Source organism: Eufriesea mexicana, unplaced genomic scaffold (genome assembly GCF_001483705.2).
Source record: "Eufriesea mexicana isolate 0111107269 unplaced genomic scaffold, ASM148370v2 scaffold1146, whole genome shotgun sequence".
NCBI classification, from domain to species: domain Eukaryota; kingdom Metazoa; phylum Arthropoda; class Insecta; order Hymenoptera; family Apidae; genus Eufriesea; species Eufriesea mexicana.
In genome coordinates this window covers 1,745,622-1,765,819 of record NW_016909275.1, presented here as the reverse complement: position 1 = coordinate 1,765,819, position 20,198 = coordinate 1,745,622, and the positions used below count along the sequence as shown (strand labels likewise).

The 20,198-nt window shown below is 37.3% G+C and overlaps 1 protein-coding gene across 1 annotated transcript; it reads right to left on the bottom strand.

Moving 5' to 3' along the window:
• Positions 1-7,432: 7,432 nt before the first annotated feature.
• LOC108547629 (breast cancer type 1 susceptibility protein homolog) lies at positions 7,433-19,687 on the bottom strand. Its single transcript, XM_017900222.1, has 7 exons — positions 19,608-19,687; positions 18,219-18,433; positions 10,565-14,463; positions 9,690-9,754; positions 8,314-9,028; positions 7,826-7,943; positions 7,433-7,710 (listed from the first exon to the last, which is right to left on the bottom strand). Exons 1-7 carry the CDS (start codon positions 19,685-19,687, stop codon positions 7,511-7,513), a joined length of 5,292 nt encoding a protein of 1,763 aa, XP_017755711.1. The 3' UTR covers positions 7,433-7,510.
• Between the last annotated feature and the right edge of the window lie 511 nt (positions 19,688-20,198).

Genomic DNA, 20,198 nt, shown 5'->3' with positions numbered 1-20,198 from the left:
TTTTTTAATTACTAGCAACTCGAGGACCATGACACGCTCCAGTCACGATACGTTCTCCTCTAATTAGACGATCGTTCGAAACTTTTGCACCAGTGATCGGCAAAGAAAGTGGTCCAAGTGAAGGAACGAGCGGTATCAGCTCTTCTGATTCAGCACACGTAATTGTAATCCGTTAAAAGGAAACGCGACCAGTCTAGAGAAGCCTGTCGAGCCTGGAGAACAGCGAAGGATCTCCGGTCGTAATCTCGTTGAGTCGTAATTTACAACCGATTTCCGGATACAGGGATCCGCAAAGAGCAGGTTAGACGATCAAAGGGGTAGTTATGAATCTTACATTGGCCAGGGTTCGCTGTTGTTCCCTCTATGGCGCGTCTAGGGTGTATCTCAGACACTTCCGGCGAAGCGTGGCAAGAAGATGGTGGTAATGCAGTATTTATCTCGTCGGTTGGGAGCTTTGCTTCGCCTGACGTGATTCAACAAACGTGTCTCGGTGGGAATTGATTTAGACTGTTCGATTATCGTTCCTATTTTCTACTAGAAAATTTGTTTCCTCCTTTTCTTCTCTCTTTGTGTATGATTTTCGCTTAAATTTCCTGTTCGATTTATGCTTGTGTAAGGCAAGGGATGAGGAGGAAATAGGGGAAGAGCAGGCACGAGAGGAATAGCAATAGATTTGTTGATAGATAGACGGATTTTCGTAGTTTTCATTCGTGTTTGCGTGCAAATATTGAACTTTTGGATTGGAAATTTCATAGTGATTGTATGAATTGGTTGCTTATTAGAGGCGGAGATTTTTTCCGATGATTTATTCGCGGCTAGAGAGTACCATTTATGCTTTCGAATATTTGATTAATCGATTCGGACATACGAGTCGGGAATATTTAGATATCCTATTTGGCAATTGGATGTTTAATTTAATCGTGATATGCAGAGCTAAAATTAGTGCTGGAATATTTAAATTTAGAGATCATTTAAATGTTAAGTATTTCGCTAGTGTCATTTGCAAATCTGTTCCTCGTTTGTTATATTCCAATTATCATTGAAAATTCCAAATCAAATACGTTTGAAATTTATTTATAATAATAACTGGATCAAATTCTCAATTAACTAGAAAAATAACTAAATCTAATATCCAATTAACCAAACTAATAACAAGACAGTGTCTAGTTACTACCCTCTCCCCATAAAAAAAAAACAACTAGACTTACAATACAGTACACAGAACAATAACTAGACATGATGTCTAGTTACCATAGTTACCAGAAAAATAACTAGGTCTGCTAACACAATACACAAGTCCAATATATTTTTTCCTCCTTTATATATTTTAACCCCATTTTCTTATAATAATAAAATTAAAATATCTCCTAAACCAATGATTTTTTAACACAAATAGGTTAATACTTTTTTTAATAAAGAATGTCAAGATGCATCGACTGATATAATAAAAAATATATGATTTTATTAAAAAAACAGCAGTGACCTTTAGATATCCTTTATACGTACACATAGAAGAAAGTTAATATCATCAAAATGTATCCTCCTCGAAACCACTTAAATCCTTGTTAAACATTTTTATCTACACGTAATAATAAAGATGTAAACCTAAAAGGCAGTATTTAGTGACCCACCCTATATATATATGCACTATACCCTATGCATACCTTATAAATATATATATACATATAAGGTATATTGCGTATATATATACATATCACACCCTAAGTTTAAATAATAACTAAATTAAATGAAAAATTAACTAGAAAAGTAACTAAACCCAGTATTTAACCAGTAACCAAAATAACCAGACACAATGTTCGGTTAGCCAGAAAAATAACTAGACCCACTAACGCGACACACAATCAAATATATCATTCCCTCCTTCCGAGCAAACCCAAGCCACAGCAAATTAAAAATTCTACAAAACGCTCATATATCAAACTCACCGGCTATGTTAACCAATACCCCTCTGCTGGAAATCTGCAGGGAAATGGCTGCCGTTCCTGCAGAGCGGAGCCCTGCTGAAAGCCTTGCAAATCTCAACTTGGAACACACGTGAACGCACGCACGCACACACCGACCACTAATTAAAAAAGTATCGGTAATTTCTTTTTCCTTTTCCACTTCGCCATCCACGACGAGTCGTTAGTTCCTCCCTTAAACTCAGCCCGAGCTTCCCGGGGATATCAACGCGGCCGTGGCTCGCAAACGGAAGCCTCTGCCCGTTATTTATTCAAGAATCGCTTACACGATTTCGCACTCGGTCCGTTAATTGCTCCCGTTTTCCCATCCGCATACGCAAGCGTATTTTCTCCGCTTCGATTGTCCGGCCTGCGCCTTGTTTTCAACGCGGTTCCAACCGGCAACCCCCTGATAATCGTCACCGGGGTCCACCGATATTTCCCCCGCCATTAATCCCAGTTATCCGTTCCTGATCATCGGCACACACGATCGAATTAAGTACGCGACCATTTCCATCCCTAATTGACCGCGTTGTGACACACGTCCATCAAGTAGTACCGGTACGTCGCGCGTCAGACCGGCCGACTCTCGTTTATCTCCGCTACTCGACTCTTGTCGTTCGACCTTCAGACCGCAGGTGGCAGCCGTTTACGGCATGTAAAATGGTATTACGAGTGTAGGATTTGGATCGTTCGATGTTTTAATCGTGGCTCAGAGGATTAACCTGACGCTCGCAGGAATTTATGCTTTATTTCTGTCGGCCATTTTTTCCTCAGCATTGTGCAAGAGCGAGTGGGAGTGGCGGAATTTGCATTCTTCGGATTTAGTCGTCGACTGGTGTTTTATGAGATTTAGAGGGAATTTAAGGTATACAGCATCGGTAAGAGTTTCGAGTGTCACGTCGGTGTTGTTGACGGCGTGTACTGGAATTAGAACACTGGAGCTGGCGTTGTTGCGGTTTAGCTGTTAGCAGATGTTCTTTGGGATTTAGAGGGAGCTTAAAATGTATAGAATTTTTTAGAATTTTAATTATTCTTCCGCTGTTGTTGTGGAGTGTAAGAGAAAATCAGAGTGGTAGAAATTTGATGTTTTATGAGGTTGTTGGAATTTTAAGTATATCGGATAGAATTTTGATTTTATTTTTGTTTAATTAATATTGTAATGTGTAAAATGGAGAACTGGAAGTATGGTACTTGAATTGTCGATTGTTTTAATCTCATTTCAGATATTTATTTGAAATTTGATAATCAGTTGAATTTTTACCAAACCTTTGAAAAATCAAATGGAATCCGAAGTCAGATTTGGATTATTAGGTACACGATTATCTTGTGACATTACAAATGTAATTAAAAATTAAAGAAAAATTTAAGAAGGAATTGGGAGATTAAAATTATTAATTATTTTCATAAATGTCCTCATGTAGAGTATCACTTGCAGTTTTTGGGGTAACTCGACGCGAAGGGACACCATGGACAAAGGTTGCACGATGGGATGTGTTTGCGTGGAATATTACGAGTATGTTGTAGCTTCTACGTATACTTATAGTCCTACATCGTAGATAAAGTTTGTACTATATGATCTCATTTTGAAATACCTTCTACGTGACTTGATTTTTACACAATACGAATCTTCTATACTCGGTCTATTTTTCAGCCAGGTGCCCAAAATACTTCTTCGTCAGATTGCAGTAATTTATTTCTCTCTTCGAACATAGCTCGATAAAACACAATTCGAAAGTTATATATAAATTTCCATCTCTCATTTATTCATCTTTTACACTCAGACTTCCAAATAATAGCACTCGCGATTTTTTAAATTAAACGGTGTACCGTGAAAGAATATTCTATTTAATCCATAACAAAATACGAGATCTAAATTAAATTTAAAAATTAAATCCTACCACATTGCATTACGTGAAAATTTCCTAAAGAACAAATAATTAAAAACAGTCGAACACTGCTTAATCTTAAAACTCAATGTTACGTTACAAATATATTTTTCTGTTAAATTAAAATATCCGGGCTTCATTGTAATAAAATAAAATGAAATATGAAGTCTCTCTCGTAAATTTTTATAGAAATCGCGAGAAATAAATCGTGGAAATATTAAACAATTAATAACAGTCGAACATTGTCTAATCTTAAAATTCAATTTTACACTAGAAATATATTTTACTATTGAATTAAAATATCCGTGCTTCGATGCAATAAAATAAAATGAAATATAAATTCTCTCTCGTAAATTTTCATAGAAATCGTGGAAATATTAAATAATTAAAAGTAGTCGAACATTGCCTAATCTTAAAATTTAATTGTACACTATAAATATATTTTCCTGTTAAATTAAAATATCCAGGCTTCATTGCAATATAATAAAATGAAATATAAATTCTCTTTCGAAAATTTTTATACAAATCGCGAGAAATAAATCATGGAAATATTAAACAATTAAATCAGTCGAACATTGCCTAATCTCAAAATTCAATGTTACGTTACAAATATATTTTTCTGTTAAATTAAAATATCCGAGCTTCATTGCAATAAAATAAAATGAAATATGAAGTCCCTCTCGTGAATTTTCACAGAGATCGCGAGAAATAAATCATGGAAATATTAATAACGAAAGGCACGCTGACACAATCGTATAAAATCGATTTACACGGCGAGTCTAGCCACGCGTACAGGTTACTGAATTAAATGCGAAGAAACTGTCGATAGAATTTCCTTTGCGAGCCCCATAACTTGCCGTTTTAAAAGACGGAACTGTTGACACTCGCGCTGTATCAAGATTGTACTCCTTAGAATATAAATGGACGCGATTCGGTGTATACTGCTCCAATGTACACGGCATGCCGTACAATAGAGACGTCCAATACTATGCACAATCGGGAGTGATTCGCAAACATCCAACGTACACCGAGCTAGGGCGGTAGAATAGCTTGCCTTCGATTCGGTGAATAATTCGACAACCGTTTCGAGCAACGTTATGCCGATATTGAGCAGTCTCCGTACGAGTTGATCTTTAATACTGCCGTAGGATAATGCGGCAGATAACGTTGCGAATTCCGAACGCAAAAGCTTCGATTCGATGGGGTTTACGAAAATTTGCGATTTAAATGCACGATCGAATTTAGAATACGGTTCTTCTCTGGTCGTTTTCATTTTTATCCGTCTTTCGATAGTCTTTGACACGACTGGCGAGACCTTAATGCTCAGGTATGATTCTTGAGTGACCTTGAATGACAGTGTCATAATCACGTGTAACTTTATACCATGGTTGACCTTTTGTAATCTTCGAATGACTTGAGGTAATGGTACATTGACCTGGATGACCTTGCTGACACTGAGGTGTTCTTGAGTGACAATTTCGAGACCTTTATGACCTTCGAGTAATTTATATATAGATAATTTCGTTGCCTTTAATGATAATATAATGATCTCAATGATTTTCGTGTAACCTTAATCGATGATACGGTGCCTTGAATGACTTTCAGGTAACCTAGTGTGACAATGTCACGATCTTGATGAACGTTGAGTGACTCTGAGCGATGATGCCATAACAGTGATCACCTACAAATGATTTCAAGGTTAAAGCAAAGATCAACGACCATTTCTCATTGTTAAAGGACAGAGAAAGAAAAGATACGATTCAATGATGAAACATACCATTCATCCTCCCTATAGGAAGAATATTTACTTTCATGGTAACCTACTTTTCCTTAGACCCTTTTTTAACATAAGAGAGCAACACGTGATAGGGGAGGATCCATTTTTCTTCCGTTACAACGTTTCTTCCCAAGAAAACATAATTTATGATCTACGGGTGCTCGAAGAATAGATAACACGAGATGATACATGCACGGAGTACCCTCGCTTAATTGTTAAAATTATTTCTGAGAGAAATATTTCTGAAATGAAAAGAAAACTTACTAGAAAATATTTTTTATTCACTGATCATTATTAAACGGAAATTAGATATTTCTCGATGAAAATTCAACGTGTACAGTATATAATTCGATGGCCACTTAGGATCAGTAGAAATCACATAAAAATAAAAGAAGGTTGGAAGAGTCAATACTGCACTGTTATTCTTACATTAAAAAATGTAATGCGATTGAATAATGTTCCCTACAAAGTTTCTGCAATAATTTTGTAGAAAATATGAACGTTATGAAACTCTAAGATACGGGAACAAAATTAAAAAGGTAATTTGTTCGGTATTTTATCCATACTTTTTCAACAAAATTATATATATAATATATTTTGTCTGGCCCCTATAAAACAACTTAAGAGTTAACTTACATCAAGCACCAGAATATATCACTAGTATGGTCAACGAATTAGTATCACAACGTACAATTTCTGTACCATGAACTAATTGCAGTTAAGCCAGCGATACAAATTGACAATTTTGTGAATATGAAAGAAACGAATCATTACATATTCAATCTATGCCACTGCGAAATGGAACACCAGGTTTCCTAATATATACAAATGCATTTCATCCAATCATACAACTATAACGACCACACACATTTGGATGGCAAAAAAAATAAAAAAGAGATTAAAAAAAAGGTAATGATGGAAGAACACAAAATGTAGACAATTGTCGGTCGTAATCATTAACCTTCTGAACTTAAATGCAACGCGCTTAAGATACTTAAAGTGCACCAAACGAGAGAGCACAACAGACACAGTGATTATTTCTCCTCGCTTGCTGGCAATTGGACGAGATTCATAACCGCTGATACTATGTACGTGTATATATATATACATGTGTATGCACGTGTGTATATGTGTGAGAACGCCAGACGAGAGTTGCCTACAGGTGGTCCCGGGCAAATCAATATTGTTCGCATGTGCCCGTGAATACGTGAGTGGCCTGAATGCCCCTCGCAACACGCAGCCCCTGAACCCACCCATGATCATGATATTGCACGCTCTAAGCACCACCATATACCTCGCCCTACATACCCCATTTGCTGCCGGCTATATCTTATGGTTTTGGTGTAATTACAAAATTTGAAACGACGAAAATTGGGTGGCTAACAATAGATATGACGCGAGTAAGAGGGTGTAGATAGAAAGACTGAACATGTGCATACACATATACATGTACATGTGCCAGGTGCTCTCGTATTGCGTGCCTGTGGCTTGAACTTGTTACCAGGTATTATTTGTATAACTCGTTCAGCCTTACTTTTGGTTAGTAGTCCCTTTTCTCTTACAAAACTAAGCTCTACGTTTCAGTTTGTACAAAGTGTAATTATAATCAAGATACTAGTTCTTACTAACTACTAACAAAAATTAGACGCGTATGAATATCCTCTTTTACGTTACACTCGTATCATGATGTAACAAGCAATCCTGCTGCAGAGGACAAGTATACTCGGATAAACAAACTAAACATATAAACTTTCTTAAAGTAAGTTATAGGTATAGTTAGATAGTTGTTAAATTTGGCACTGACAGGGGGATAAATCGAACAAATTAGCAGGAGTGAGTAATGCTCGAGCGTTAGGTTGAAGGCGATGAACCCTCATTGAGTATCACGACGTAATGTCGCACGTGCTTTCAGACTCTCCTTCAAGCTCTTCGACGAGGTTTTCTGGGTAACCGAGTGATAGAACATCATGACGTGTCAGTTCCTGCATGTATGGAAAGAACGATATCAATTGATACTGACTGATACACTCTACTACCCAGTCGTGGACAATTGCTACGGCCTGAGCTTTCTTGAACCATTCTGCTGAAGCAAATGTAAAAGGAAAGAAAAATTCCAATTAATGTTTGCAAGTACTGGTTAACCATAGTTCATACGCGTGTCTGACCAACTTCTCGCCTAATTGCGAAGATGTACTTACCGATAATTTCATACTCGTAAATGTCTGTCTGGATGACGATGATCTTCAGCATGTTCTTCTCAGCGGCTAGAGCGTCTAACGATTCGACCACAGTGGCACCCGCAGCGCGTACCAAGTCCTATAAGACACAATAACTCTAAAACTTGCCGAGTACTCCGCTTGAAATAGCCTAGGAAGATTGGAAGATGTAAATAAAAGGCTACCTTAGATCGGGATTTCAATGCGAATTCGAATGCAAAGAATTTCAAACGTGTACAGAATAATTCTGGAAATCATTTTCAAAGAGAAGTCGTACCCTATGAAGAAGGATCTTTGGAGTGCTATAATTCTTTGCTATTTCGTTCCTCATCGACGTACAACTATTCCAACATCTTTCTTCAAATAATTCTTAAATAATCTTTTGAAAATAACAATTCAACAGATGGAATAATAGTCAGCATCCCTCGAATTAATCAGGCAAAAGAGCTGAACGAGGAAGATACACCTACCCTATACTGTTCCACAGACACGTCCGAATAGGGTCCTATGCAGAGGAACATAAACCCTTCAAACAGGCGCTTCTCGCTGAGCCGCGACCTGCGAGGGCCAGCCTCGAGAGTTCTAGAGTCCACAGCCTCGTAGGGTTCCTCGTTCACCAACCTGCGCTCTCGCAGCGAGTTCACCACCCACTCGTAAGTCACGATCCATTTACGATGGGCGATACCCTGCAGGTATTTCAACGTGTTGTTCGCCCCGTTGTTCCCCGTGTCCGCTTTCACGATCACGTGCGTCACGTCGCGATCAAACTGCGCCACGTATCTCCCGTTGAACATTTCCGCTAATCTCCTCACCTCTGTCCTCTCGAACTGCGGCAGACAGCTGCAAACGAAACATAACCTCTGTCTGCCGACATTCTGAGCGTTCTTAACGCTCTGATCGATGTTCTCCCGAACGATGTTCCTCCTCGTTTGTTTGCTCGACGATTCATTCGCGACGAGAAGAGACTTTCGGCTCAAGCAGTTGGTACTGAACATGGTAGACTTCTGCGATTTAGGGGTACTCTGGTAAAGGGGCTGGATGTTTCTCTTGCAGCCGGGCATTCCGATGCTGACCGACCTCTTCCCCGTCGACGACGACGGGCTCTTGCCTAAGAATGGTCGTACGGTGATCTTCGAGATTGACGATGCTATCGAGCTCCCTGGTGGCGAAGTGAACGCTTGCATGCTGCGGATTGGTCGGAAGAAGAGGTACTCGTTACGTGAAATGGTCTTTGATATGTAGAATACCTTTGGGGATGGATAGCGCTGTGGCTGGGAGGGGTTGAAGTATCCTGAAGCGTGATCTGCCTCTTTTGTGTAAGCGTGGAAGATCACAGGAAGGGGCTATCTTGGTGACGCGATAGGGATGACTTGCTGTTTCTTTTCTTCGTTTTCAATGATTTTTTCATTAGACAGCGAGTGATATTAATTGTGGTAACTTGTATCTTGGAGACACCTTCTATTATACTTTATGCCATTTGTAATGGATTATTTCACATTTGAAATATAATAAACTAATATTAGTTTAATTATAGTTTTGTTATAATAAACTAATACTAGTTGTAATCTAATAAACAAATAGAACATTTGATACGTGTATATAAATATAAAATATAAATATATATTTTTATTTTGGTATAGAAAGCGGGGAAATTTTAAAATCTTTGGTGATGCTTCGATCTGCGTTTGGATCTATCGATACCAATTTTTACCAAAATACATGTCACGAAATTCGAACGCGATAATTAAAAATGCGTTTGCATGTAATTTTGTTAATTAACCGAGTAATATGCTTTTGGAAACCGGTTAAAGAAGAATGGATGTTAAGAGAGACTCGTGTTACTTACTTTTTCGTCTTTGTGTCAGGAGTGTTCTCGACAATGTCGTCTTCTTCACCCGAGTGTTCGACGTCCTGGATATTTTAAAGCAGAGAGTGAGTCTTTGAGAATGCAGGGTCTTGTTTATTTCGTAAGTAGCGGGATGGATGGCGACGGTGCGCGATGAAATCACCAGTTAAACACCATGAGTAATATTAATTTACACAACTTTTCAAACTATTACTCGATATTACGGTGAATCAAATTTCTCCAAAATTAACTGTTAAATTTCGCAATTGACAATCATTGTTATCCGTTGTTGCCAACGGTGTGGAACCATCATTGGCAAATAATCCGTTGAAATGTTTATAGCAAATTGAAATAATTAAGTATATAGGAGTTGAAAGAGGGTTAAGAGAGTTATTAGAGCTTCATGAAGAAAGACGAAGGAGGCGTTGTTGCGATACAAAAGAGAGGTCTCATAAGCCTTTGGATGGCTTCTATAACGACTTTTTAAATTTTTCTCCACAGAGAACTCATGAATCTAGAGCAGGCTTTCTAATTTTTCTATAGAAACTTTCATCTGCAGGAATCTTTTAGATTTTTATTTATGGAAAAGTCACAATGCGTAGCTTGCAATTTTCTAAGCTCCTTTTCTTTGTACAGACAGGAATAAAAATTACAAGAAATCGTCCAGAATTCCCCAGTAGAAACTCTCCAGAATACTTACAACCTCTCCATTAGCAAACTTTCACCGAGTACTCTAATAATTCTATCCCAATTTTCAATTTTCAATTCCTCTATTTTAGTTTACACCGTCCACATCCACATTCATGCAATTTCCTCATGAATACGCTACATTTGTGATATTACACGTATTCTGCAAACGACTAGAAGGGGCTAACCTCTGTTTCCTGTTTCGAACACTCTTTATCCCTTCTTGATTTCTGTGGAGTCTTTTGCTGCTTCTTCGAAGAAGAGTTACTTTTAGGTTTTTCAAAGAGATCCTGCTCGAATTGCCTAAGCAACATGTCACGCTGTGTGATATCCATTAGAGAATCCATGTCGTACGTGTCTTTAACGTAAGAATCGTTAGCAGGAATTGAAAGCTTAGTGCACTTAGAGAAAATGATTGAATTGTGCAACGACTTGTTCATTTTCGTCGACTCTCTACTGGCCCCAACTGGCTTAATTTTATCCTGAAGCTTATCACTCATTGCGCTCTTATTAGACACGTTTGTCGACGTTGAAAGCAAAGTTTTGTCGTCCTCGTCGCTAACACAGTGTACATCGGTATCAATGCTCTTATTCTCTTTATTAGAGCTATTAGAACATATAGGTGCGAGTTCCTCGCTCGACAAAGAAACATTTTCCACGTCCAATCTTTTCTGCTTAATATCCCTCTCATACTCGGCTGATTGAGCTTTACATTTCCCTCCTTTCTCACAGGTATAGTCGTCAACCAGCACGTCAGTGTTCACATTCGCAAAGATATCGTCCAGATTATCCTGCATGAGGCTCTCTTCCCTCGCGATCTCTTGTCCCTCGTCAGATACAATCATCTTGTTCCGGATATTCTTCATCTGATCGATCGTCGCGCAAAAATCAGGCGAATCCTCATCGCCAACTGGTGCCCTCATGTCCTCTATATTCTTCCTCCACCTGGCTCTGGGCAAACTGGATTTCTCGATGCCAGATTTACCAGCGGGCTCGAGAGGATTTCTACGCTGCTGGGTAGACAGCTTGTTAGGCGATTCGTCACGACTTGACGAGCAAGCTTCCGACGAGGAGTCGTTTCTAGCAGCACGAGACGCGTTCATCGAATTAGAGGAATCACAAGCGCGATCCAGTTTGCCTTTCTTTTTGCACTGATCCTCGAGCCTCGCTTCCGCATACCAGTTGCTCAGAATCTCGTTCAGGCCTGACTCGCTCTCCGAGTCGAATGACATGCATCGTTTCCGCTTGGTCGACGAGGAGACAGCTGGATGATCGTTAGATTGGTTGTTTACGCAAACAACGTCGTTGGAGTCGGTGTCTGAAGCGGCTAATGGCACGATCCTCTTATACACCTTTCTCTGGTCTGTTTCTTCGTTATCCTCGATGCCTGTATCGGAGCTCAACGATACGGCTTCGATGTCCTTGGTACTGGGATTGGACGACTGATACATTTCGATTAGACTGTTCTTCTTAGCGATGGCTTTTTTGCTGATGCACGTGACTTGCGACGAGAAGCTGTGATTGGAAACACTATCATCCACCTCGTCGTCCTTGCTTATTCTACGAGAGAACGTCCCTCGAGTGTTTGATCTCCTCCTTTTTTTACTTGACGTACAATCAGGAAATTCCTGCAATACCTCTGAGTCAGGTGGAAGGACGCTTTTCCTTTTGGAAGTACCGTCTGTGGCGAGTTCAGGTTCGTGCATCAGCTTCTGGGTCTTAAGGGTGTCCATTGGAGGGGATTCTAGAGAGAGAAATTGCAGTTGGGAGTCTTTTGTCGGCGTCAACATCTTCACGTCACCCTCGGACGCATTATTAGACGTATTGGGACGTTGGACAGCCGGTGGAATTGACTCTTCGTTTTCGTTCGCGGATAGGAAAAGCACATACGGATCCTGAGGGTTATTTGCGACGTGGATGGTCTTTTTAACTGAGACCTTTTCTTTCGGTGGATTTTGTTGAATCTGCGCATCGAATGGATCCTCGAGTTCTATGTCTTTAGTTGAACCTTCCATTTCTAATTCAGAGTCTATTTCCTTCTTGGGCACATTTTCAATCTCCAGGTCACACGTTGACGGTGTCGGGTTCACTGTGATCCGTGCTCGATTCCCAAAACCACTTTCAGATGCATGATCATTCCCGAACACCTGACTATCAAATATATCAATAAGATTACAAGGTTTTTGCATGTTGTACGCAAGGTAATTGTTGTAAAACGTCGCATTCCGTTTAGTTGTGCCCAGGTATAAGAAGTTAACCAGTTTCTTGCGTTGCTTATACGTTTTCCCTAATTTTCTGAACGTGACCAAAGACATATTGTGCTTTTCCTTCTCTATCCTGCTACGAGTAAGCTCTGAAACAACGGTCGAGTTACTGTCTCGACTACTATCTTGTTTATCACCTGCAGAAGACTTACGTCTTTTTATTTTAGACACTCCCTCCACGCTCTTCTCACCAACGTCGTCGTTTCCTTCATCCTGATCGATCTGATGACTCAGATCGCGTCTAACCTGCTGCCGCGAGACAACGTTCGAATTGACAGCATCGTTCGATTTAGCATCGGTAGTCGGTCTCTTCAGAGACAATCTTCCACGAATTGCCAAGGAAGTTTTCGACATGGAATGAGATTCATCGATCCCCTTCGTTGGAGTTGTAGGTCCACCGTCTACCTTACTATTCAATTCTCCAACCAGACTCTCCCAATCTCCACGACCACTTAATTTAGCTGAAATCATTTGGAGAGGCATTTCTAATCGATCGCAAAGATCCAAGTCGGACGCTTCAACGTGTCCCTTTTTACCAATCGTTATTTCCTCGCGATTATTAGCCACATCTTTCTTCGTGCCTGCTCGTCGATCGCTGCTCGTGACACCGATAATGTCGTTGATCTGACCCTCCAGATACTCCACGTGCTTCGGCTCGTCGTCTTTCAGCGAGATAAAGGATTTGTCCTTCTGCTGATCTTCCCCTGACACCGATCTGTCCCTCTCTTTACTCGGGGACCCTTTTCTCACGCGAACTTCTTCCATTTTTCCTGCTCGTTCCCTGCCTTCCATGAATCCTTCGTGCACAACAGCCTTCGCAATGTACTTAGCCATCTTCGATTTGGTACTCCCTCTTCTTCGTTTTCTCCCTGTGCCATCCATCACTTTCGACCTAACTTCACATTCGTCCAGCTCTGCCCCTGGTTCATCCAACGGTCGAGGTTTCCTCTTGTTCTCGATACTCACGTTCAACGTCTTTAATTTCTTCCTCTTCGTGCGCATCTCCTTGCCAAACTTAGCCACCATGGACCAGTTCTGCTGCATGGTAGACAACATGTCGCAGGGTGACGTTCTATGCACATCGTTGCATTTATCATCGCTCTTCTCTTTCTCGTTGTCTTTCGACTTCGTCACTGCTGGTGGGCCTGGTTTAGCATTCTCCGTCTCGCAATCCATCCTTGACGAGTAATTCTGCACAATCTCCGTATTAGAGGACTCCTTGCTATCCCTTCTACCAGTCGAGTTATTTTCGTTCCTAGAAGAACTCTCGGGTAACTGTTTAATCATGGATTGCCGAGCATTACTTAGCATTACTGCTTCGACAGAGAGTTCGTTGACTTTATCCACGTTCTCCGTCTCCATATTCGCAACATTTTGGGACACTGAGATGGGCAGGGTGTCGTCCAAATTGACCTCTGTAGATTCGACATTTGCCATATTAGTAGGATCGTCTAACATTTCATTATCCGGTAAAGTCTCTAACCAGCCGTGCACTTTGGTCGTGGATTTATCGTTTGAATTTTCGCTCAACTCGTCGGGACCTAACGGTTCTATGCCAGAGAGGCCACACGCGGATATGTACTTCGTGATGGTGTTCGTGATTTTTCGCGGCTCGGTCTTTCTTTTACTTCTCTGACTCCTGGGTTTTCTTTCAAGCCTTGTGCTTAAATTCGACCGAAGATCCAGTTGTTTCCATTGTGCGTTGTGCTTGGCGTACGAGCAGCTCGGTTTGATCCCATCCTCGTCATCGAATTTGTTGTATTCGTTGTCATCTGAGTTGCGAGTCCCTCGTGCGTTGTACGGTTTCGATAAATTGGACAATACTGAAAAAGGTACATTGAATTTATCGTATTCTGCGATGAAGGATGAAGCTTATCATAGTCCAGAGTAATTAATATCTTGATGACAGTGTTTTTGATCAGCTATTTATATTTTGAGACTCAAAGACAATTGTTTCTTGGTACTTCTGAGTGGTTTTGGTCCAATGATCAGGAAAAGAATTAATCTTTGTTAGGATGCATAGCGTACTGCTCTAAACTTTTATTTTCCTAGAATGGTATAAGCTAATTTTAAAGTCTAATGTTTGGCATTGTGATTGAAGCGTGTAGGAGAGTAGCATAAACTTTGAATAAAGCTTAGGGTAAAATGACATGAATTTTTAACGCAGTCAGGAGTTGAATGTTTTAAATCCCCATTAAGGCGTTAGCTAAGAGGATTAAAATTTCTATTAGAGCACGAAGTTGGATGTTCCACATTGTTATTAATAATAGCTTCAAGGAGTGCTGTTTGGTTTTACGACTATAGAAGCTCGAACAAGTGTGTTATGTTGCTACCAGGGAATGCAAGCACGAGAATGCATTTGGGAAAAGTCAGAGTTGGGAGCGTGCCAGGGAAAAGGGTTCGGAGAATTAATCTATGACCTGTGTCTCGAGAAACAAGCAACATCGAGCTGGCTTTACAATGTTATGCTGTTATAAATTTGCCAATAATGTAACGCATAATTGGCCAATTGAAGTGACACGAGAAATTTTGTAGATCATTATCGAAATTAATTCAATCGTTATTTATCAACTAGAACGATTCGAGTGTCAAAGGAACTCGATCCTTTGATCGAACGTGAACTTCCATTCTTTAACCACTTAGCACACGCGTCCGTGACTCATATGATCATGCTTGACCGGCAGATTTCATGCCCTAAGAGTCACAGGCACAGCTGATGCATCCACCACTTGGCAATTTACTTGCTCCAGTCACTGACCCCCAGGATTTCAACCCCTACGCTACTATACATACAATCGATTATAGTTTCGTGTCACCGAGTGATTTTTACTGAAAAATTTCTGCCAAAAAGAAGAGAAGATATTTACAAAAATAACTAGATGCTAATAAAATTTGTAGAATCTAGTAATAACATTAAAATACCTTTAATTCGTTTAGTACACTGAGGATATTAAGGAAAGACACTAGGTGCCAATAAAATGACTACAATTTAAAAACAAATTAGCATTAATATTGAAATACCATTAACCTTCTTAATACACTAAAAATATTTTAAGAAATATCAATTAAAAAGTTACTAAAATCTATTAAGATAATATTCCTACCAAAAAGAAGAAAAGACATTTACAAAAATAACTAGATGCTAATAAAATTTGTAGAATCTAGTAATAACATTAAAATATCTTTAATTCATTTTGTACACTGAGGATATTAAGGAAAGGCACTAAGTGCGCATAAAATTACTACAATTTAAGAACAAAATACCATTAATACTAAATTAATACTAAAAATATTTTAAGAAAAGTCAATTAAGAAGTTACTAAAATCTATTAACATAATATTCACACCAAATATCACTGATTAAAGAACTATTAATTTCCTAAAATTCTATATTTCACTCCTGTCTGCAAACTAATTCTACATTCTCAAATAATACATTTTCTCACACCCTTTTTTCACCAAAATAAGAATTTCGTCCAAGTCGTACTGGCAGTACAACTCGTTCTAGATGCATACGTCGAAAATGTTCGAGAAAAGGGGAAAGCGTTTGGATGTGAAACTTTCAAGCAACGAAACTCGCCAAAATTTCGTAGGTTCGATCGTATGCAAGAACATAAACGCGAAGTGGTAGTAAAACATTGAAGTTTTGGATACCATCGAGGAGGATCGGGGTACCGAACAACACTGGGAATTAAATTTTTCAAAGGCTCGGCTACCACTCCGGTAGAAACGGATAGTTGACCCGAGCGAGCATGATGTTGTGGCGCATGTACAGCACGTGTACTTTAAGCTTCATGTTTTTCTTAGGCCACGGTGAAAAAGTTTATCGCGAAGGAACGTTAGTTCCTTTTAAACGTATTGCCTCACGTTGAGAAATTTATCACCCTGCTGATATTTCTTTCTGCTCGCGAATTCCTCCACGCCGATTTTTCCTTCGACAAAAGATCGTCTATGACGACGTTGATAACGTGCAAGTCGTCATTCGTTTCTATTTCCGGCAATAAAAATCCTCAGAAAAAGCGGGAAATCGTCGTGTAAATAAGCTCAAACATTTTTCACTACGACTATACCTTCCCTCCTTCCAAAATAAAATGTTTTTGGTCCCAAGAAAGCTGCAGGGAAGATGCTGACGAATTATCCAAAAATTTCTGGGATGCAAAGTGTCAATATTTCCTTCGTTATAATCCGAATTTTATCGATAATTCTCGTTCCGAGTTAAGTCGTAGAAAAATTGATGTTATTATACGATAAAATTTTTCCTGCAGATTTATTATGGATTATTTTCATGTGTTACCGAATTTAAGGTATAATCCGTTCCCATTGTGTCACTCATCCTGTATAACGTCACGTATGCTGATGGTATATTTATTTTATGGATAAATTGATATTTGTTTCACGTGCTATACCGTGCACCGTTTCGAGGGGTTGAAAAATGAATTGCATCATAAATTACACGCATGATGCAACGTAAGATGCATTGTAATGCGAGGTTTTTGAAACAAAAGGGGGGGGGGGGGAAAAATTGATTGATCAAATACGCGAATTATTCGATGAATTTTAATACTGACCGTATTGTAAAATTGTATGATCAGTATTTGGAATAATAAAAGCGTCGTCATTGAAACAATTGAAGCGTTTGAAATGTGTGCATATTAAACCTTATTGTATTGTTGAAAGAGCTTGTTCTACAAATGAATAATGAATTTTATATTTTTCCTATAAAAAATTCAAATTTTTTTGTACAGAAGTGGAAATCAAAAGAAACATTTCCTACACGGCTATAAAAAAATGTACAAATATAATTTGTACATTGTATATAGTTCTATAAAAATATTTTTATGTAATTGATAATAGTATATCTTTACAAGCTGACTATATTTCCGCTATTTCTGCAGATTTTAATGAAAGTATGTGACGTTTACTATGAATATCTTATCTTCAATGAATGTATTAATAAATATTAGAATTTTAATTAATATGATATAATATTTTCTCATATGATCAAAAGCAACAAAAATTATTATAATATTCATTAGAAATAAAGCATCTTATAAAAAAAACACGTTTCAATGAAATAAAACTTGTTTCTTTTGTTTCAAAGCATAAAATTTCAAACACATTTCGACCATCCAACAATTACAGTAATTAACATAACATAACGTTTTCCTTAACACGTTGACTGCCACGGTCGTTATCAGTGACCCGTGATACTAATTTTTTAATTTATATTTGTTTTCTTTTAATCATTTTTTGAAAATTTGAACAACGAAAATAAATAGAGAACTTTGGATAGAGAATATTATTAATTTATACTATTCTTTCGTTTTTTTAATCATATGGTTTGATAATTTCTCCTAATGTCTTAAGAATATTAGAAATTTCATCGTGCCCCCTGAGAGTACCATATAAAAAGTATGTGACAGTCAACGTGTTAAATGAGTTAGCATATGCGTGTCGGTGTTTTCTTGATCCTGTAATCAATTTTAATGATAACGGTAATATTTAAAAAAAAAAAAATTAAATACGATTTATCAGATATCTGTTCGATAAAAAAGAGAAAACATCGATAAGCACTTACTGTCGATGCCTGAGTCAAGCTTAATTCCATTTATCAAATCCTGGAATCGATCGATGTACATCACCATTTGTTCGTCCGTGTAAATACTGCGACGCTGTAAAGTATTGTTGCAAAGTGGACAGAGTGTATTTTCAGTTTTCAACACTTTTAGAATGCATTCACGACAAAATCGATGTCCACAAATAGTTTTTATTGGATTGGTTATAGTATGCAGACTGAAACATAAAAATATATAATCTATTACATAATTGGATTCCAACTATCTTAAAAAGAATAAATAAAAGTATCAATATATATTATAATATAAATTTGAATTCATGTAATATAAAATTACATAGTTTTGAGTATTCTTTAACGGAAGTAAAGTAGACAAAGATAAGAAAAGTGAAAATTTGGTATGTCAAAGTCACTAAGATTTGATAATGTATTTTACTATACGCTACAATTTGCTGCTTTGAGTCATTAATCTTAACATATTTCATTAATTTTTTACATACTAACACATATAAATCAATCATTTACACAAATTTATAAATAAAAAAGACAATAATGCAATAAGTTTAATGTAATATGTGGCTTTCATTAAGATTTACTAAAAAGTTAAAAGCCTATAACTAGAACGTATCACTTTTTAGTAATAATAATTACGTGATATCTTTTTCAACAATTATTTTTATACATATAAATATATATATAAAAGTATAAATGTATAAAATACAATAATGTATGTACGTACATTAAAACATTTTCCAGGCGTACTTTTATATAAGATCTTAGTCATTGTTACGAGTTGTTTGTACAATAATAAATGTAATTAATATTTTTATAAGTTCAAGATATTTTTTTATTCTTAATTTCTATTCTTTCAGTCTTTTTTTATAACGTCTATTCTGGAAAGAAAAGCTTTTGACTTTTGAAAACAAAGAATTTATTATTAGATAATTTCACATAAAAAAATAAATTACTTGATTTAAAACTATAAGCTATAATATAGATGTAAAAACAATACATTATGTATTTAAAATATAATTATATTTGCAGTGTACATAACATCACAAAATAAAAATATGATATGAATACAAATGATTTAAGAAATTAATTCATCGTTTTCATATAATGGTTCAACATCTGTCTAATTAATTTGCAAATAAAATTTTAGAAGTTTGGTCTACAAAATCAATCCACTAAAAGAATATATTTATTTTATTCTATTCATTTAAAACTACTAAATACTCAAAAGTAAACTATGACAAACATAACCTATATAAATCACTTCTAAAAATAAATTGATCTTAACATAAATTAATATATAGAATGAATCACATGTATCAAATTTATATTTTAGCATATACACTTAATAAAATCTTTATAAATAAATTAGAAATTTACCAGATTATGCATTGCAAGCATTTCTGCATATTTCTAATCACTTCTGACAATTTGTCAGCGGTAGTGAATACTTGTTCCATTATGTTTTCTTTTGTTATAGTCGTCACATCGCGAATGTCTATTAGAATTGTATTAAACTCACTGTTCTAAACATACTAAAGACGCAGAATTCTTGTTAAACGCCGCACTACATATTACGAACGATCACATGAGTCATGTAAGCACCATTGTCAACAGGTGGAAATTTGTTTCGAATTTAACCACATTCTTGTGGTGGCGTCGTAATCGACCAATCAAAGACGAAAAATTTCAATTTGGTATAACACATCACTTTTTAATTTAAACTTTAAAAAAACTTTCTTATTAATCAGCTACAAAAATTGTGAAATATATACAGCTTTGTGTAATTTATCGTTTTATGAAAGAAATAATATTGTATATTTATTATATTTAAATATGCAATAAATCTGTTTCTCAATTTCTGCGATAGAGCGCGCTCATAGCGGTAGTTACATGCTCGATAAAGGCGGGAAGTCATTTCATAAAAGGTTGTGTAATAGAAGAGATTATCGCGGAATGTAATCGAATCTG